Source organism: Gigantopelta aegis, chromosome 5 (assembly GCF_016097555.1).
Source record: "Gigantopelta aegis isolate Gae_Host chromosome 5, Gae_host_genome, whole genome shotgun sequence".
NCBI lineage: Eukaryota > Metazoa > Mollusca > Gastropoda > Neomphalida > Peltospiridae > Gigantopelta > Gigantopelta aegis.
In genome coordinates this window covers 5,190,275-5,211,843 of record NC_054703.1, presented here as the reverse complement: position 1 = coordinate 5,211,843, position 21,569 = coordinate 5,190,275, and the positions used below count along the sequence as shown (strand labels likewise).

General features: G+C 39.6%; 2 protein-coding genes across 2 annotated transcripts; both read left to right on the top strand.

Moving 5' to 3' along the window:
* The first annotated feature begins 978 nt into the window (after positions 1-978).
* On the top strand, positions 979-4,567 carry LOC121373438 (zinc finger protein 99-like). The gene is made up of 2 exons (XM_041500095.1): positions 979-1,021; positions 2,998-4,567. The coding sequence occupies exon 2, from the start codon at positions 3,118-3,120 to the stop codon at positions 4,435-4,437; it is 1,320 nt and encodes a 439-aa protein (XP_041356029.1). The 5' UTR covers positions 979-1,021; positions 2,998-3,117; the 3' UTR covers positions 4,438-4,567.
* Positions 4,568-8,681: 4,114 nt separating this feature from the next.
* LOC121373384 (zinc finger protein 98-like) lies at positions 8,682-15,635 on the top strand. The gene is made up of 2 exons (XM_041500012.1): positions 8,682-8,787; positions 12,439-15,635. Exon 2 carries the CDS (start codon positions 12,574-12,576, stop codon positions 13,714-13,716), a length of 1,143 nt encoding a protein of 380 aa, XP_041355946.1. The 5' UTR covers positions 8,682-8,787; positions 12,439-12,573; the 3' UTR covers positions 13,717-15,635.
* The last annotated feature ends 5,934 nt before the right edge of the window (positions 15,636-21,569 follow it).

Here is a 21,569-nt window from a genome sequence, read left to right as displayed (position 1 = left end):
TATAGTATTCTATATTTATCTACTTTACTTAATTTGACGTCCCATTTGACGTAATGACGTCATTTTCTGAGGTGTTTAATTTAAATTCCTTCACTACGCTACGCAACTTATGCAGTTTGTGAAAGTTGTACATCGATAAATTCATTTAAAAAATGACAAACAGATTTTATATAATTACAAAGACGGGAGCTTGTGCAGAGGGTGGCTTACGGCGGTCGAACCCTCCCCTTGGTCAAGCAAATGTTCTCTTTGTTTCAATACTTTTACCGGGAAAGCATGTCTTAACCCCTCATATATTTAGGTAGTCACAGTTTAGCTGCCCCCCCCCCCCCCCTCTTCTAAAATGTATGCACAAGCGCCTGAACGCACCATATTTAGTAAAACAAAATCTACATAAACCAGCTTCTAGCGTCTTTTCCATGACCTGTTACACATAATGACGTCCCAGCTGGCGTACGTAATGACGTCACCAGTGGCGGATTCAGGAAATCCATTATGGGGGGGGGGAGGGGGCATTGACATGAGTTGGAATGCCAAGGGAACTTTGGAGGGGGATCGTAAAAAAAAATGAAAATGAATATATAATAAAATTATAACTATCGCAAAATTTAGGGGTCCGGGCCCCTACCGCCCCCCCCCCCCCCCCTTAGACCCGCCTTTGGTCATTTTTTTTCTGAGGTTTATCGAAGGCCACATTAAGTTTTTGTTCGACATCGTCCAATCAGAATTGATGAAATCGTATAAACGCGGAAATTTTTTAATTATACAAAAGCAAACAACAAAACAATCAAACCAGCAACAAATAGAAACAAATAAAAATACGAAACCAAAATAAGCACCTACCCCCCCCCCCCCCCCCCCCCGAGTCTACAACAAGAAGAATAGAGAAGTCAAAGAACAAATTCCTTCCAACCGAGAGATTTAATCGTAGTCCGTATATCGTCGTTCTTGAACAGTCCGAATAACAGGCCAGAATACCTTCCTCGTGACCGTTTCCTTTGTGGTAACCGATTGTTGTTCGGTAAGTTTATTTGGTTTATTAGAGCAACTTTCTACAGTTTTCCATTTACAAACAAAGCTCAAATCTATCTTCACGTAAGTCACATTTTATCTTTTACACACTGCCTATTTTTTTGCCCACAAACATTGAGTTTATTCTCGGTAAATTCAATATCTGACACTAAATAGAACACGGGTTCGGACTCATTGTTCTAACATTCCGGTTTGTTAAGTGAAAGTAATCAATATTTTACATTACAAACAAACATGTCTTGAACTAAATATAATTTAACAAGAAAAACGTTCGTTATATAGCCACATGTATTATTGAAAAATTATATTTAAATAATAAATGTTTTGCGCAAATTATTAGTGTTGAAAAGAACACAAGTATTATACATCAATATCCACTGATTTTTGTGCCAGGTTGGCACGGGCCTCGGTGGTGTAGTGGTTAAGCCATCAGACTTAAGGTTGTTAGGTTCAGCTTCCACCCACATCTAGATTTAACGACACATTTGGGCAACCTTTCCACATGCTTTGTCCAGTGCATATTTCATGTGTCCAAGTAGCCCGAGTACTCTGACTGTAAGAGATCTAGACGGACATTTGGACATAAATACGCTCTCATTACAGTCAGAGACCAACCTATGTATATTTTTGGCAATTCCCGACTACCAAATGGTAGGCAAAGATTTCCGCTCTAATACCACAACAATCCTATGTTTGACGTCAAATACCTTTACATCGATCATTTTCGAGTTAACTGATACAAAAAAATCCACATATTAATCACTAATACACATACTACAGAAAGAAACCCGACAGCACCCACATTCAGCTACGCTTCGTGACACTCCGTCGCAACAATTACAAAGCTCGGCGATCTATTTCGAGACGTAGATCACGTGATCGCCACTGGGCGATTCCGCCTTGTGCAGCAGTTACAGGGGCCGTCTCATACCAAGCGACGTTACAACATGGAAGAGTTGGCTAATGCCGTTTTGGATGAATTTGGGTTTGAAATCTTGAGGTTGCGAAATACAATTTTGCAGCCATTTCATGGAGGTTACATACTTAAACCGTCAGTATCAATAACCAGTAAATTCTATTATTTTAATGCATACATACATGCACTTTTGTTTTTCTTCTTTCTTTTTTTTTGCCAAAAGTCTCCAAAATAGTACACGGGCTGGGATTGTCTTTGATATGTAATAGTAGTCTCTAGTCTCCAAAATAGTACACGGGCTGGCACTGTCTTTGATATGTAATAGTAGTCTCTAGTCTCCAAAATAGTACACGGGCTGGCACTGTCTTTAATATGTAATAGTAGTCTAGTCTCCAAAATAGTACACGGGCTGGCACTGTCTTTGATATGTAATAGTAGTCTCCTAAATAGTACATGGGCTGGCACTGTCTTTGATACTCCTGCTTGTCACTGAAAGTCGGTAATGTTTCGTTCTTTTTGGTTCTGGGGATGGATACGTTTTTGTAAAATATATACTTCTATATAATTCTCAAACACAATCCTTTACTTTTTAAAATATACAGCAAGTGAAAATTCACTCTCCTCATAAGCTACAGGCGAGTGATTTGCATTCCATAGCAAATTTCTTGAATAACCTTGCACATGTCGTCTTGACAAAAATATGTTTTAAAAAGAAACATTGGATAATCACTGAATCAGGCTGGCTGGCGTCTATTCAACAACCAGGGGGAGTCGCACTGTTGGCACATTTATAGGTGGACGATAACAATCGCTGCTCAAATAAAAGTAAGATGAGCTTGGTATCAAGCGCGATGACACACCTTAAATCTTCCATATATATTTGTTGATGACTAATTGAAAACAAAACTGGGGGAAAACCCCAATGCTTTCTTACTATACACGGGAATGCAAAATATTAACATTAAGAGAGAGCCTTTAGAGTTGTAACAAGTTGAAATATCAAGTCATAAATTATAGTTTCATTGATCCATTTACTGGTTCTGTTTCAGTACCATTGTTCATCCTGCAACTTTGAAGACACACCAGTAAATGTTCATTCCAGGCTGGTAAAGAAACAATATTTTGTGCATAAGATCAAAACGTTGAAGGTCCTCTGTCTTAAGAGAAATATGTCTAGCAGTGATGATAGATGTGTCAAACGTGAGGTCTCGTCAAAACATTGTGAAAGCAAGCCTCGTCTGGTGGAAGAAACGAAACCACATTCTTGCGAGAAGCCTTTCCAATGTGGGATGTGCTTGAAGTGTTTTCCTTACAAGAGTAAGATTAAGCGGCATATGAAGATCCACGCTGATGAACGACCATATCAGTGTGAGGTGTGCAGAAAGTGTTTTCTTGAGAAAAGATACTTGAAAAAGCATATATTAATTCACAATGGAGCTAAGAATTTTAAATGTGATGTGTGTTCAAAATCATTCCTACATAGTTGCCTGTTGAAAGTACATATGCTCGTCCATACTGGGCTTAGGCCTTTCAAGTGTCAGACATGTGCAAAGTGTTTCATACGGAAACAGTCCTTAAAAAAACACATGTTGGTTCACAATGGTGTTAAGAATTTTAAATGTGAAGTATGTGCAAAATGTTTCACACAAAATGACACCTTGGAAAACCATATGTTGGTTCACACTGGTATTAAGAATTTCAAATGTGAGATGTGTGCAAAATGTTTTTCTCTCAATTCGTATTTAAAACGACATGTGTTGGTTCACACTGGTGTTAAAATTTTTAAATGTGAGGTATGTGCAAAATGTTTTCCAAGGAATATTGATTTGAAACGACATATGAACACCCACACAGGTGTTAAGAATTTCAAATGTGAGGTGTGTGCACAATCTTTCTCACAAAATACCCACTTGAAACAACATATGTTGGTTCACACTGGTGTTAAGAATTTCAAATGTGAGGTATGTGCAAAATGTTTTATAGGCAACAGTAACTTGAAAAAACATATGTTTGTTCACACTGGTGTTAAGAATTTCAAATGTGAGGTGTGTGCAAAGTATTTTACACTCAATACCAACTTGAGACAACATATGTTGGTTCACTCTGGTGTTAGAAATTTCAAATGTGAGGTGTGTGCAAAATGTTTCTCAAGCAATGACAACATGAAAAAACATATGTTGGTTCACACTGGTGTTAAGAATTTCAAATGTGAGATATGTGCAAAATGTTTCTCACAAAATACCGAATTGAAACGACATATGTTGGTTCACACTGGTGTTAGGAATTTTAAATGTGAGATATGTGCAAAACGTTTTTCACAAAATACCGAATTGAAACGACACATGTTGGTTCACACTGGTGTGAAGAATTTCAAATGTGAGGTATGTGCAAAATGTTTCTCATTAAATACCGAATTGAAACAACCTATTCTGGTTCACACTGGTGTTAAGAATTTCAAATGTGAGGTGTCAAAATTCAGCAGTCAATAGGTAGCAAGGTACACATACTGCACCAAATTATTGACCCATAACCCCCCCCCCCCTCCCTCTCTCTCTCTCTCTGTTTGTGTATGCTACCCCTCTCCTCTCTCTCTCTGTGGTGTCTATGCCTCTCTCTCTCTCTCTCTCTCTCTCTCTCTCTCTCTCTCTCTCTCTCTCTCTCTCTCTGTGTGTGTGTGTTTGTATGTGTGGGTGTCTGTATCACTCTCGGTGTGGTGTGTATGTCTCTCTCTCTCTCTCTCTCTCTCTCTCTCTCTCTCTCTCTCTCTCTCTCTCTCTCTCTCTCTCTCAGGGTACCAACTAAATGTTATTTGATCATGATAACATTTTCAGATGTGACATGTCTACAAACTGTTTTTGACACAGTGCGAGCATAAACAGTTCTTGTTAGGTTATAAGATTTTCAAATGTAATGCATCTGTAAAATGTTTTAGACACACTGTGCGATCCAAAACATAGTTTATGCTGGCTATTATATATAAGATTAGACACAGTACTATGCTGGTTATGTGTGTTTGAAATGTGATTGTTCAAACTATTTTAATGTCATTTTATGTTGTTAATAAGATTTACAAATGTGAGCTGTAAATATGTACACAAACTATTTTAGTATGAAATTTTGTCAAGCATGTTTTCTGATGATATTGTAAGTTTCTAATTTTTCATAAACACATTTTTGTAGGTTTTCTGTGTATCAAAATTAAACAACTGATTTAAATCTTTTCAGTTTTTGGTTTTCAATTGGGTGAGTATTTACCACATACTGTCTTACAGTTTCTTAAGTTGTAGAACATAGTTCGTGCTCCGTACTGCTTAGGCTAACTCCGTGCTTCTTAAAAAGCTACAAAAAAAAACCCAGCCAAACCCAGCCAAACCCGCCCACCCGCAACAACACCGCCATAAGACAACAACACAACAAAAACGTTTTTTTTTTACAAAACCAATAGAGCACATTGATTAATTTATTATCGGCTATTGGATGTCAAACATATGGTAATTTTGACACGTAGTTATGACAGGAAACCCGCTATATTTTCCTAATGCAGCTGAGGATTTTTTATGTGCACTTTCTCACAGACAGGAAAGCACACAGGGGTCGAATTTCTAAATTTAGGGCACCAAGGCAAGTTGGAAGGGCACCAAGGCAAGGGCACCAAGGCAAGTTGGAAGGGCACCAATGCAAGGGCACCAAGACAAGTTGGAAGGGCACCAAGGCAAGGGCACCAAGACAAGTTGGAAGGGCACCAAGGCAAGTTGGAAGGGCACCAAGGCAAGTTGGAAGGACACCAAGACAAGTTGGAAGGGCACCAAGACAAGTTGGAAGGACACCAAGGCAAGTTGGAAGGGCACCAAGGCAAGTTGGAAGGGCACCAAGGCAACCATTTTGTTCAGAAGATGGGTAAGAAGGAAACTTACTTTCTATTGTTTCACAGACAAAACTTACTTAACGTTAAGGTCTTGGACTCTAGTCTATGCAATTTGCTGGATACAGATCTATGCCTTTTAATAAAAGTAGAAATGTTATGCACTACTGTAAAGACCTTTACAAGGCACTGTTCTTGTTGCCACACGTGCTAACATGTCAATGATGATAAAGTTATTTACAGCAGCTAAAATTTATTAATATATTCTATGTTACTTACACATTATTATTCATTGTTTATTTACGTTTGTATATCACCTTATATGTCCACAAAACAACACGAAAGAAAAAACACGACACTGCCAAAACAAATAACCACTCAGCATTTCCGTTGCGTCGCGAACACGTCCTTTCTCTACGAATCGACTCGTAATATCTCGGCAGATCAAAGGAATAACGCCGAATGTAAATTCGACTTCACGTGTTCCGAGGCGGGACGTAGCCCAGTGGTAAAGCGCTCGCATAATGCGCGGTCGGTCTAGGGTCGATCCCCGTCGTTTGGCCCAATGGGCTATTTCTCGTTCCAGCCAGTGCACCACGACTGGCATATCAAAGGCCGTGGTATGTGCTATGCTGTCTGTGGGATAGTGCATATAAAAGATCCCTTGCTGCTAATTGAAAAGAGTAGCCCATGAAGTGGCGACAGCGGGTTTCCTCTCCCAATATTTGTGTGGTCCTTAACCATATGTCCGACGCCATATAACCGTAAATAAAATGCGCTGAGTGTATCGTTAAATAAAACATTTCCTTCCGTCATGTGTTCCGGTCACAAACGCTTTAGAGCGGTATCCAAACGTAAATAAACAATGAATAATTATTTAAATATTGTACAAGTCACAAAGAACATATTTATAAATGACGTTATCTTAAACTGCGGTAAAAATCGGCCCCATGGAAAAAGGCCTTAAGTCACAAATAATCTATTCATAAATGTCCTTGACTTAAACTGCTGTAAATAAAGTTATTTTGTATGAGCAGTTTAGCACGTTTTGTTTAAGATCCAAGTATAACTGACTGTCACTCCGTGTGTCAACAAGAAAGCCGACTTCGCTAAATGTGATTTTTCATTATACTTTTTTTTTATCGTTAAATAATAAAATGTTTTTTTGTTAAGAAAAAAAAAAGATAATAAAAAAAAACCTGCAGTGTAGCCTCCTGGGTTGTTGTTGTCGGCAGCTGTAAAGCAAATAAAATTTAAAAGTAAACTTTAAAAAAAAATATGGGTGTTTTTACACTTTTTATTTGACATGGCCAGTACAACAATGCTATGGCACAAGGAAGGATACATATACAACACGGACTGTATGGGAAGGGCACGGCGGCAACCCTGGTAAGGCACCACGGCATTTTTTTTCTTGCCGTCCACGCTATACGATTATCGGGGTTTAACGGCAAGTAAGGAGAGCAATCATGGCAATTGCCTCGGTGCCGTGCTGAAATTCGAACCCTCCAGCACATACCACGGCTTTTATCCAGTTGTGGTGCACTGATTAAATAAGAATTGTTCGTAATTTGTTTGCTAATTAATCGATGTATAACAGTCACAAATTGTATAAAATCGATAAATTCGCAAACAAATTACGAACAATTCTTAAAATTACAAACAGCACAACTTATTTAGTTAAAACTGCACATAATTAATAAATCTCTTTCTAACGTTCTTCCCATTATCTACTTTACATAATTTGACGTCCCATTTGACGTAATGACCTCATTTTCTGAGGTGTTTAGTTTAAATTCCTTCACTACGCTACGCAACTTTATACAGTTTCTGAAAGTTGTACATCATAAATTCATTTTTAAAAAAACAGGAGAAACCGATGTTATATAATTACAAAGACAGGAGCTTGTACAGAGGGTGGCTTACGACAGTCGAACCCTCCCCTTGGTCAAGCAAATGTTCTCTTTGTTTCAATACTTTTACCGGGGAAGCATGTCTTAACCCCTCATAAATTTAGGTAGCCACAATTTAGTGCCCCCCCCCCCCCCCCCCTTCTAAAATGTAAGTCCAAACGCCTGGACACACCATATTTAGTAAAACAAAAATACACATAAATCATTTATCGAAGGACACATTAAGTTTTTGTTCGACATCGTCCAATCAGAATTGAGAAATTTTGTAATTATACAACAGCAAACAAGAAAAACAACAAACAGAAACAAACAAAAATACACAACCAAAATATGCCCACTCCTCCCTCTGGAGTCTACAACATGAAGAATAGAGAAGTAAAAGAACAAATTCCTTCCAAGAGACAGATTTAATCGCAGTCCGCATATCGACTTACTTTACTAGTCCGAATGACAGGCTACAATACCTTACTCGAGACTGTTTCCTTTGTGGTAACCCAATTGTTAGTCGGTAAGTTTGGTAAGTTTGTTTGGTGTATTATAGCAACTGTCTACGTTCTCTATCTCAAATCTATCTTCCCGTTAACATAAGTCACATTTTATCTTTTACACATTGCCTATTTTTCTGCCCACAAACATGCAGTTTATTCTCGACAAATTCACAGTTTCGATATCTGACACTAATAGAAATAGAACACGAGTTCGGACTCGTTGTTGTGACATTCCGGTTCATTCAGTGAAATTCATAATTATTTTACATTACTAACAAGCATGTCTTGAACTAAATATAATTTAAATATGAGAAACGTTCGTTATTATAGGTTTTTTTTAAAATAAGTATTTTACGTTAGTATCCGCTGATTTTTTGTCGATAACTGATTTAATACCAGTCCGTATATCGTCGCTTTTGAACAGTCCGAATAACAGGCCAGAATAACTTCCTCGTGACCGTTTCCTTTGTGGTAACTCGATTGTTGTTCGGCACGTTTATTTTGTTTATTAGAACAACTTTCTACGTTTTCCATTTACAGATTACAAACAAAGCTCAAGTCTATCTTCACGTTAACGTAAGTCATATTTTATCTTTTACACATTGCCTATTTTTTTGCCCACAAACATTGAGTTTATTCTCGGTAAATTCAATATCTAACACTCGAAATAGAACACAGGTTCGGACTCTTATAGTTGTGACATTCCGGTTCGTTCAATTAAATTAATAAATATTTTACATTACTAACAGACATGTCTTAAACTAAATATAATTTAAACAAGAGACACGTTTATTGTATAGCTACATGTATTATTGTAAAAATTATATAAATAATAAAAGCTTCGCACAAATTATTACAGTGTTGTTGAAAAGAACAAATATTTTATATCAACATCCGCCGATTTGTTAATGGAAACTGTGTCTGGTAGGTACCAGCCTCGATAGTGTAGTTGTTGCCATTGGATGTAAGGCTGGTAGGTACTAGGATAGTCAACTGAGCGCGGTAGGTACCGGCCTCGATGCTGTAGTTGTTGCCATTGGAGGTAAGGCTGGTAGGTACTAGGTTAGTCAACTGAATGCGGTAGGTACCGGCCTCGATGCTGTAGTTGTTGCCATTGGACGTAAGGCTGGTAGGTACTAGGTTCGGATCCCACCCACAGCTAGTAAGGCTGGTAGGTACTAGGTTAGTCAACTGAACGCGGTAGGTATCGGCCTCGATGGTGTAGTTGTTGCCATTGGACGTAAGGCTGGTAGGTACTAGGTTCGGCAACTGAGCGTGGTAGGTACTAGGTTCGGCAACTGAGAGCGGTAGGTACCGGCCTCGATGGTGTAGTTGTTGCCATTGGACGTAAATCTGGTAGGTACTAGGTTCGGCAACTGAGAGCGGTAGGTACCGGCCTCGATGGTGTAGTTGTTGCCATTGGACGTAAATCTGGTAGGTACTAGGTTCGGCAACTGAGTGCGGTAGGTACTAGGTTCGGCAACTGAGCGCGGTAGGTACCGGCCTCGATGGTGTAGTTGTTGCCATTGGACGTAAGGCTGGTAGGTACTAGGTTAGTCAACTGAACGCAGTAGGTAACGGCCTCGATGGTGTAGTTGTTGCCATTGGAGGTAAGGTTGGTAGGTACTTGGGTTCGGCAACTGAGCGCGATAGATACCGGCCTCGATGGTGTAGTTGTTGCCATTAGACTTAAGGCTGGTAGGTACTAGGTTAGTCAACTGAACGCGGTAGGTAACGGCCTCGATGGTGTAGTTGTTGCCATTGGAGGTAAGGCTGGTAGGTACTTGGGTTCGGCAACTGAGCGCGGTAGATACCGGCCTCGATGGTGTAGTTGTTGCCATTGGACGTAAGGCTGGTAGGTACTAGGTTCGGCAACTGAACGCGGTAGGTACCGGCCTTGATGGTGTAGTTGTTGCCATTGGACGTAAGGCTGGTAGGTACTAGGTTCGGCAACTGAACGCGGTAGGTACCGGCCTCGATGGTGTAGTTGTTGCCATTGGATGTAAGGCTGGTAGGTACTAGGTTCTGCAACTGAGCACGGTAGGTACCGGCCTCGATGGTGTAGTTGTTGCCATTGGATGTAAGGCTGGTAGGTACTTGGGTTCGGCAACTGAGCGCGGTAGATACCGGCCTCGATGGTGTAATTGTTGCTATTGGACGTAAGGCTGGTAGGTACTAGGTTCGGCAACTGAGCGCGGTAGGTACCGGCCTCGATTGTGTAGTTGTTGCCATTGAACGTAAGGCTGGTAGGTACTAGGTTCGGATCCCACCCACAGCTAGTTTTAGTTACTCATTGGGAAAGCGTTCCACATGATTTGTCCAGTACACATTTCGTGTATCAATGACTTGGTCCAAGTACATTTCTAGAACTCATTGCGTACATTCCGTCCACTCTGTTCACATTATAAACCGAAGATGACTCATTGATGTCCTCATTTTGTAGTAATAAAACTATACATTCTAATTATATAGAGGAATACCCTGGAAATTGTGAAATCTTGAGGCTCTGAAATACCATTTTGCAGCCATTTCATGCAGGTTAGATACTTAAACCATGAATATCAATAACCAGTAAGCTCTATTATTTTAATATACTCCCCCCCCCCCCCCTCCTGTTAGCTACGTTTCTGATATTGTATATATAAATATAAAACCTATTTTTTAAATGCTACCACTTTGAATTAGTGCTAAAGTTTCTCTGATGGTACATTGCTCGTACATATGATTCGTCCACATACGTTTCCTCCACGTACGTTTTTTCCTCGTACATTTCCCAATAACCCAGTGATAACGATGCAGACAATATTCAAATAAACCAGCATATGAATAATTAATGTTTTGCATAATCCATGGAATTATGGGCAGTGGGAGTGAGATTTACAGTGGGGTTTTGGGATTGATTCTAGATCGACCACGCATCAGATGCACGCTGTACAAATGCTTTCTATAAAAGGGAATGAAAATATTAACAGGAAACAAGGAGCCTATAGAGTTGTAACAAGTCAATTTTTGTTGCATGTTGTTCAAGTCATAGATTCTGTTTCTTTGATATGTAATAGCTGTCTCCAAAATAGTACAAAACCGGCCTCGGTGGCGTAGTGGTAGGCCATCGGTCTACAGGCTGGTAGGTACTGGGTTCGGATCCCAGTCAAAGCATGGGATTTTTAATCCAGATACTGACTCCAAACCCTGAGTGAGTGCTCCGCAAGGCTCAATGGGTAGGTGTAAACCACTTGCACCGACCAGTGATCCATAACAAAGGCCATGGTTTGAGCTATCCTGCCTGTGGGAAGCGCAAATAAAAGATCCCTTTCTGCTAATTGGAAGAGTAGCCCATGTAATGACGACAGCGGGTTTCCTGTCAATATGTGTGTGGTTCTTAACCATATGTCTGACGCCATATAACTGTAAATAAAATGTGTTGAGTGCGTCGTTAAATAAAACATTTCTTTCTTTCCAAAATAGTACATGAGCTGGGACTGTCTTTGATATGTAGTAATAATCTGCAAAATAGTACAAAATAGTACACAGGCTGGCACTGTCTTTGATATGTAATAGTATTCTCCAAAATAGTATGGTACGCAGGCTGGCACAGTCTTTCATACTTCTGTTTGTCACTGAAACTTGATCATTTCACGTTATTTTTGGTTCTGGGGACGGACACGGTTTTTGTAAAATATAAACTTCTATACAATTCACAAACACAATCCTTTACTTTTGAAAAAATCAGGCAAGTGATAAATCTCTCTCCTGATAACCTACAGGCGAGTGATATGCATTCCATAGAAAAATTCTTGAGTAACCTTTTACATGTCATCTTGACAAAAAGAAGTTTTGAAAACAGACATTGGATAATCACTGAATCAGGCTGCCTGGGGTTAAGGCAGCTTCTACTCAACAACCAGGGGGTGTCACACTGTTGGCAAATGTATAGCTGTACAATAAAAGTCGCTGCTGAGATAAAAGTAAGGTGAACTTGTCCTCAAGCGCGATAGCACAAATTAGATCTTCCACATATATTAGTTGATGATTAATTCAAAACAAAATAGGGGAACAAAACCCCAATGTTTTCCTACTGTATAAGTGAATGAAAAATAGTAACAGGAAATGGAGAGCCTACAGAGTTCTAACAAGTCAAAGGTTTTTTGCATGTAGTTGTAACGTTACAAGTTGAAATATCAAGTCATAAATTCGGTAACATTTATCCATTTACTGGTTCTGTTTCAGTACACCTGTTGATCCTGCAACTTTGAAGATACATCAGTAAATGTTCACTCAAGACTGGTTTCAAAGAGGCTGGTAAAGAAGCAATATTTTGTGGATCAGATCAAAACGTTGCAGGTCCTCTGTCTTAAGAGAAATATGTCTAGCAGTGATGATAGATTTGTCAAACGTGAGGTCTCGTCAAAACATTGTGAAAGCAACCCTCATCTGGAAGAAGAAACTAAACCACATTCTTGCCAGAAGCCTTTCCAATGTGGGATGTGCTTGAAGTGTTTCTCTTACAAGAGTAAGATTAAGCTTCATATGAGGATCCACACTGGTGAACGACCATATCAGTGTGGGGTGTGCAGAAAGTGTTTTTTTGAGAAAAGATACGTGAAAAAGCATATATTAATTCACAATGGAGTTAACAATTTGAAATGTGATGTTTATTCAAAATCTTTCCATAGTTCCCTCTTGAAAGTACATATGCTCGTTCATACTGGTGTTATGCCTTTCATGTGTGAGGTGTGTGGAAAGCGTTTTTCGCTAAATGCCAACTTGAAACAACATATGTTGGTCCACACTGGTGTCAAGGCTTTCAAGTGTGGGGTATGTGCCAAATGTTTCTCACGAAATACCCATTTGAAACAACATATGTTGGTTCACACTGGTGTTAAGAATTTCAGATGTGAGGTATGTGCAAAACTTTTCTCAAAACATATAGACTTGAAACGACACATATTGGTTCATACTGGTGTTAAGAGTTTCAAATGTGAGGTATGTGCAAAATGTTTCTCACAAAAACCCACCTTGAAACAACATATGTTGGTTCACACTGGTGTTAAGAATTTCAAATGTGAGGTATGTGCAAAATGCTTGTCAAGCAATGGCAAATTGAAACAACATATGAATATCCACACTGGTGTTAAGACTTTCAAATGTGAGGTATGTGCAAAATGTTTCTCATTAAATACCACATTGAAACAACATATGTTGGTTCACACTGGTGTTAATAATGTCAAATGTGAGGTATTTCCAAAATGTTTCTCAAGCAATGGCAAACTGGAAGAAGATAAGAACATTCACACTGGTGTTAAGAATTTCAAATGCGAGATATGTGCAAAATGTGCAACATGTTTCTCACTAAATACTATCTTGAAACAACATATGTTAGTTCACACAAATGTTAGGAATTTCAAATGTGAGGTATGTGCAAAATGTTTGTCACGAAATACCCACTTGAAACAGAATATCGACCTGAAAGAACATACTTTGGTTCACACTATTGTTAAGAGTTAAATGTGATACATGTGTTAAATGTTTCTCATACAATAGCAACTTGAATCATCGTATCTTTGTTCACACAGGTAATAAACAGTTCAAATGTGACATGTGCGCAAACTGTTTCTCTCGCGGTTATCAGTTGAAATGCCATCTGTTAATTGATGCAAATGACACACTTTTAACACATTGAAAATGCAGATACTGATATAGCGTACAGCACCAGCTTGAAGTGAATCCTGTCTCAGTAGTAGTGTGATGGATCATGAGATCAACCTCCTGTCTGTTCATATTAATTAGAGAGGTGTGTAGCTCAGTAGTAGTGTGATGGGTGATGGGATCAGCCTCCTGTCTGATCATATTAATTAGAGAGGTGTGTAGCTCAGTAGTAGTGTGATGGGTGATGGGATCAGCCTCCTGGCTGATCATATTAATTAGAGAGGTGTGTAGCTCAGTAGTAGTGTGATGGGTCGTGAGATCAGCCTCCTGTCTGATCATATTAATTAGAGAGGTGTGTAGCTCAGTAGAAGTGTGATGGGTCGTGAGATCAGCCTCCTGTCTGATCATATTAATTAGAGAGGTGTGTAGCTCAGTAGTAGTGTGATGGGTCATGGGATCAACACTCGTCAAACTGATTTAACATACAACACCATCTTGAAGTGACTTCTCTCTGTTCATATTAATTAGAGAGGTGTGTAGCTCAGTAGAAGTGTGATGGGTGATGGGATGAGCCTCCTGTCTGATCATATTAATTAGAGAGGTGTGTATCTCAGTAGTAGTGTGATGGGTGATGGGATCAGCCTCCTGTCTGATCATATTAATTAGAGAGGTGTGTAGCTCAGTAGAAGTGTGATGGGACATAAGATCAGCCTCCTGTCTGATCATATTAATTAGAGAGGTGTGTAGCTCAGTAGAAGTGTGATGGGGGATGGGATCAGCCTCCCGTCTGTTCATATTAATTAGAGAGGTTTATACCTCAGTAGTAGTGTGATGGGTCATGAGATCAACACACTTCAGACCTATTTCATGTTTTATCACTCACACTAGACCAGCCTTCCGGTAACTGTCAATAATATCAGTAATAACGACGAAGGCAAAATGTAGAATATGGGTCTTAAGGCAACATAGTGAGGTGTGTCGTTCAGCAGATGTATGAGGGTCATGGGATCAACACTCATTATAAGACCTGCTTTAGGATTTATCACTCACACTAGGCCAGCCTTCTCGTAACTTTCACCAACATCGTGAATAAGGACATAGATAGAATTACTGAATATGGACTTTTATTCGGCGTGGGCCTTAAGGCAACAGCGAGGTGTGTCGCTCAGCAGATGTGTGTGGGTCATGGGATCAACACTCGTGATCATATCTACTTAAGGATTTATCACTCACACTATGCCAACGTTCCCGTAACTTTGACCAACATCATGCATAAGGACGACGGTAAAATGGTTGAATATGGTTATTTATTCACTGTGGGTGTTCGGAGTATACAAGTATGGCTCTGAACGGCTAAACTACATTGGTTGTCTGGACAATTCAACACGATGAGCATGACTGCTGCTCATAGGTTTGTTTTTGTTTTGTGTGTGTGCGCGTGTGTCTTTCTGTGTGTGTGTGTGTGTGTGTGTGTGTGTGTGTGTGTGTGTCTTTCTGTGTGTGACTCTGAGTTGTGTTTGTACATTATACATACATACATACATTTGTCCTATAACTTACCCATGATATCCATGTCATAAACCCATGTAATAATTTACTTTATTAATAATGGTATGCAAATTTGCAAGGTCTCTTTGTAATGTGTTGTTGTGGATAGGTCCCGTGTACCTGAGCGTAACGTTTTCAAAGATTTGTTTAAAATGCGTGACGTCAAACTAATCTGTGCTAATCGTGATGTCATATTATCGATGGTGGCGACTTCAGTACTGTTATTTACAAAAAAACCCACTGAATTAAAATGTTATTTTAGTTTAGATGTGTTATGGGGTAAATAGAATTCGCTACTCGTGTTTTTTAATATATAAAATATCAACCTCGTCTAGTGAATACTGATTAACATAGACTCGGTTGATATTTTTCATATTAGAAAATACTCGTTACGAAACCTCTATATATATTGTGTCTTTGTGTAACATGGATCAGCATTCCTCTTGGCATGACCGGCCTCGGTGGCGTCGTGGCAGGCCATCGGTCTACAGGTTGGTAGGTACTGGGTTCGGATCCCAGTCGAGGCATGGGATTTTTAATCCAGATACCGACTCCAAACCCTGAGTGAGTGCTCCGCAAGGCTCAATGGGTAGGTGTAAACCACTTGCACCGACCAGTGATCCATAACTGGTTCAACAAAGGCCATGGTTTGTGCTATCCTGCCTGTGGGAAGTGCAAATAAAAGATCCCTTGCTGCTAATCGGAAGAGTAGCCCATGTAGTGGCGACAGCGGGTTTCCTCTTAGAATCTGTGTGGTCCTTAACCATATGTCTGACGCCATATAACCGTAAATAAAATGTGTTGAGTGCGTCGTTAAATAAAACATTTCTTTCTTTCTTTCCTCTTGACATGAGCCTTACTAATAAAATGTGGCTGCTAAACTTTGCCAAACTTTGTTACAGGATCATATGAAATATCCCTTGATGCTGAAGATTGAGTCGTCCATGTGGCAGTGTGTGTGTGTGTGTGTGTGGATGTGGCTATGTGTGTGTGTGTGACTGTGGCTCTGTGTGTGGTTGTGGCTGTGTGTGTGTGTGTGTGACTGTGTGTGTGGCTTGTGTGTGGCTGTTTTGTTTCATTGTTTTGCCGTCATTTTGTTTTTTACACTGAAATCCAAAGATTTGTTACTCTAAATTCTAATACTAATAATATGCAAAACGGTAACCAGTCTTATTAGTTTTAAAGGTTGCACGTCACTATTTACAAATACTTTAAATGTACACTTTATGCTAATAAAGGTTCTTAATTGTTTCTCATCTCTTTTTGTTTTTTGAGGGGGTGGGTAAGTTCCCATTCATAAGTAAATAAATAATGCTGTTAATTGTTGTAATATCTCGGTAACATGGATTATTTTTTATAACTTAGGTGGTTTTAGTGGAAACAATTGTTTTAAAATTTTAATAGGTACGGTAACTTTATTCTAAACTGATGAAAATTATTTGCATATTTTTCTAAACAAACCATAAAGCATGCCCAATGAGCCTACCTGTTGTGTAAATTGACAAATTGATTAAACATGATCTCAGTATGAAAAATGGACATTAAAAAGTTAATTATTTTAATTTACTGGGTGTTTTATTTATCAACAGTTAAAATTGGGCAAGTAAATTTTTCACCATGGCCAACGACACTCTGACTGACACCAAGTCTCAGAGCAACATTTCTTTGCGTATTGCCATCCTGAAGCCAAGCAATAGCCCTTCCTCGATCTTCGATAGTCAGTTGAAGTCGTACCATTGTCGAATTTGGTGTGTGCACCGTACACGAACGCAAGCTCCAATTATACGGAAATTCAGCATTGGGAACATGGAATACACGTGCAAAGCGTGCAAATGAAGCGCTTTGTGAAAAAGCAAGTTATGGGCACTTAGCAGACCTTTCACTTAAGCCCTAATTTACGTGCAAATGTAAGCATGTTTTCGCCATTAGAACTAGTCGACAGTGTCAATGACAGTGGATTTTAATTCATTTATGGGTTGCTTAGACCCACTTTCGTCAAAATGGAACAATACCATGCGTGACATTATGGTCTAGCCAATATAATTGACATTCAGAAAATAATGTCGAAAATATCGTCTGACCCTTAAATTCTTTTGAGTAGTATATTATTGTATTTCTGTTTATTTGAGGAGTCTGACTACTTGATTGAAGTCACAAGCTTTCTAGTCTTTAACTATCCATGTTGAACAGACTTTAGAAATTCTGACGAGATAATTTTGGCAGATACTGTAATTCCTGGATGAAGTGATTGTCAAGGATGGGGTGTTTATAACACAAAGTATATCCCTTTCTGGAATCCAACACCTGTCTGCTTTTGACGGCCAGTGGTTCTGCCTTGAAGGTCCATGAGGGTGCATGAACTTGACGTTATAGTCTCCAAATTCCTCTGAAACCTCATCCACCAAACCAATCCAAGGAAGACCATCATATAGGCTGCAGACAAAGTTCTGCGCCTTTATTTCTAGTGGAATTTGTGAATCGTCATTACTATCATCGGGTGGTTTGGATTGTAAACTCAGTTTGAAAACCTGCATTGTAGACTGATAATGGGACAAAACGATGGTACTGCATGGTTTTGTTTAACGACACCACTAGTGCTCATTGATTTATTAATCATTGGCTATTGGACGCCAAACATTTTGTAATTTTGACATATAGTCTTAGAGAGGAAACCCGTTGCGTTTTTCAATTAGTAGCAATTGATCTTTTATATGCACCATCCCAGAGACAGGATAGCACATACCATGGCCTTTGATATACTAGTTGTAGTGCACTGGATGGAGCAAAAAATAGCCCACTGACAGGGATCATTCCCAGACTGTCAGCGCACCAAGCGAGTGCTTTACCACAGGGCTACATACCACCCCTGCCATCTATTTAACTATGTACAATGAAATACCATTTGTTTGGCATTTCAAAAAAGTTCCATATATATGACTATTTTTCTGCCATTTATTGCTGAATTGTGACAATTCCATTTTTTTATATTCTTTATCCATTAAAAAAATTTGTTTTACCCTTCATTATTTATACATGTACTAAATTGTAGGCCTATCACTAAGTGCTATAAGTAACTTTTTTCAGTGGGATTCTCTGCTGCTTAAGGTACAGGCCTATGCTTGAAACCTTAGAAAACAAAGTGTCAAATCGTGAATAAATAAATTATTATTTAGCAATCTTACCATAATGACTTGCTCAATGACATGATGTAGACTCAAACTTTTAAAGTATACTCTTCAAAAAAAGAAACGCAAAAGGGTACAAATGGGTTATAACTCCGATTTTATGTTTCCTACCGGTTCATGCTTTGTGAATATAAGGTCATTGCATGTCCCAAACACATTCCCACGGTTACATTCGATAAAACGCAGCTACTGTACAATAAAGTTCCAAAATGTGAATATTCGCAAAAACGCAGCCACGTGCAAACCATGTCACCACTGCACGTGCGTTGTCTGCACGTGCAACATGAACACCGACAGTATAAAAGTGCAGGGTGTTCGCTTGCCTGGCCTCTGTATCTGGCCGACAGTTGACAATCCAGGACATGCCACGTCTCAGTGAACCGCAGAGAAACAATGCCATCGGCCGACTAGACGCAGGCGAATCCAGAACGGCCGTTGCCAGGGCATTCCATGTGTCCGCAAGCACCATCTCCAGACTGTGGGACCGTTACCAGCAACATGGATCAACACGTGACCTCCCTAGATCCGGTCGACCACGGGTCACTACCCCCGGGCAGGACCGCTACATCCGGGTACGCCACCTTCGGGAACGATTGACTACTGCCACCTCCACAGCCGCAGCAATACCAGGTTTGCGCAGGATATCCGACCAGACCGTACGGAACCGCCTACGTGAGGTAGGAATTCGTGCCAGACGTCTAGTTCGAGGTGTCATCTTAACACCACAACACCGTCGACTCCGACTGCAGTGGTGCCAGATTCATCGACAATGGCCTCAACTGCGATGGAGACAGGTGTGGTTCAGTGACGAGTCCCGATTTCTGCTCCGACGTCATGATGGAAGATGTCGCGTGTATAGGCGTCGTGGTGAACGTTATGCGGCAAACTGCGTGCAGGAAGTGGACAGATTCGGCGGGGGTAGTGTCATGGTGTGGGCAGCCATCTCACACACTGGCAGAACTGACCTGGTCCACGTGCAGGGCAACCTGAATGCACAGGGCTACATTGACCAGATCCTCCGGCCACACATCGTTCCAGTTATGGCCAACGCCAGCGCAGTGTTCCAACATGACAACGCCAGGCCTCACACAGCACGTCTCACAACGTTTTTTTTCCTACAGAACAACAACATTAATGTCCTTCCTTGGCCATCGACATCACCGGATTTGAACCCAATTGAGCATCTATGGGACGAGTTGGACCGACGCCTCCGACAGCGACACCACAGCCCCAGACCCTGCCCGAGCTGGCAGCAGCCTTGCAGGCCGAGTGGGCCACCATTACCCGGGACGTCATCCGTACTCTGGTTGCTTCAATGGGCAGGCGGTGCCAGGCAGTTGTCAACACACGCGGAGGCCACACCCGGTATTGACTCCAGATGACCTTGACCTTGGTGGTGTGTCCTATCACTTACTCACAATGGACTAGAGTGAATTGTGAACAATCCTGCAACATTTGGTAATTATCGGACTCACCATTCAATAATTAAATCAATTCTCCAAATGTTACGACAATGTGGTTTTGCGTTTCTTCTTTTGAAGAGTATATAAACATTCTTCACTTCATCAATAAGGATGTAAATGTACACACACAAGTGTGCCAGTAGGCCTACAGAGCACAGATAGTAATTAATCTTATAAATAATTATCAATACTAATTACATATATAAGTAATAAGGATCAATTAGTTCTTTTGTTTGTCAGTTACCTACTGGAGATTTTCTGATACTTACATCTTAATAGATCTTGGAATGGAGGGAAATCCGAGATCTAATGGATAAACATAAATTTCTGAATTGGGGTTGGGGGCTGCCGTTTCCTCCACATGGGGTCCAAAGTCCATTCAAGGGGCCATAATTTCCTTTCAATGTAGTCCCCATGGTAATATAGTTTAGCCTGTTCTAAACAATATGAGTTGTTGGCACAAGATGTTTTTAATAATTAGGCAATATTTCAAAAAATTAATCTTAAATCTGTTGGATGCTGGACTATATTGTTAGAACATTCATGACATTTACAGTGTTGATGCATGTACATTTAATAGTGCTTAAATACATGTGCAGTCTATACACAGAGCATAGAACAGCAGCAGGTAAACATATTTCAATTTGAAATTGCTGACTAATGAAACATTTTCCACCTCCAATTTTTTTATATGTTGTAGATAACATGTTGGGCTATAATTTTAATGAAAGGTCATCTCAAGGTCACGTGTCCCACAAGGTCAATTTCAAGGTCAAAATATAGGTCAAACAGTCATCAGCCCAAAAGTAACCCAAATATCAGGAATAATGCCAGATTTGGATTCCTTGTAATTACCCCTTTCCAATGATACCTTATTTGTCAAAATTGGACCATTAGTTGCTGAGTTATGGCAATGTAAAAAAGGGCAGCCACACCCTTTTTTGACAAAATTTAAAAAAAGAGAACCGTTGGTCCGATTGAGCTGAAACTTGGAATGTCAGGGGTTTTGGCCACAATCACTCTATATACCAAATTTCATTGAAATTGGGGAGGGTAGGGTTTAAATTTCCTTTTTTGGGGGGTGATTTGACAAGGAATGACCCAAATATAGGTTATCAATTTGTAATCCTTTATCAGCCATCAACACCATTTATATGTATATGTTATTATGTGCAATATTTTAAAGAACCGATTTAAGTCACTAACAAATTTAAACCACCGTAACTAAAATAATTGATTTATTAAAGTAATTATGATTGACCTGGAATTTTATACCAAGGGACACAACTTTCGAAATTCTCGCCATTAATTTTAAGATAGTTCCTTTAATAGCGAACACAGAATCTTAAACTTTTATATATATTGCTACTACAAACAGGACTGATTGATGCTGAAAATAAAATAAATTGCAAAAAAATAATAATATTAATAAGCATAAATCATTTTAAGTCTAGATTTTGTCCCTTATTTGACTAAATACAGTTATGGGCGAAATGTTTTCAGTGACAATTGTAAA

Coding starts and splice junctions, on each gene's coding strand:
- LOC121373384 (XM_041500012.1), top strand. CDS start 12,574: ATGTCTAGCAGTGATGATAGATTTGTCAAACGTGAGGTCTCGTCAAAA.
- LOC121373438 (XM_041500095.1), top strand. CDS start 3,118: ATGTCTAGCAGTGATGATAGATGTGTCAAACGTGAGGTCTCGTCAAAA.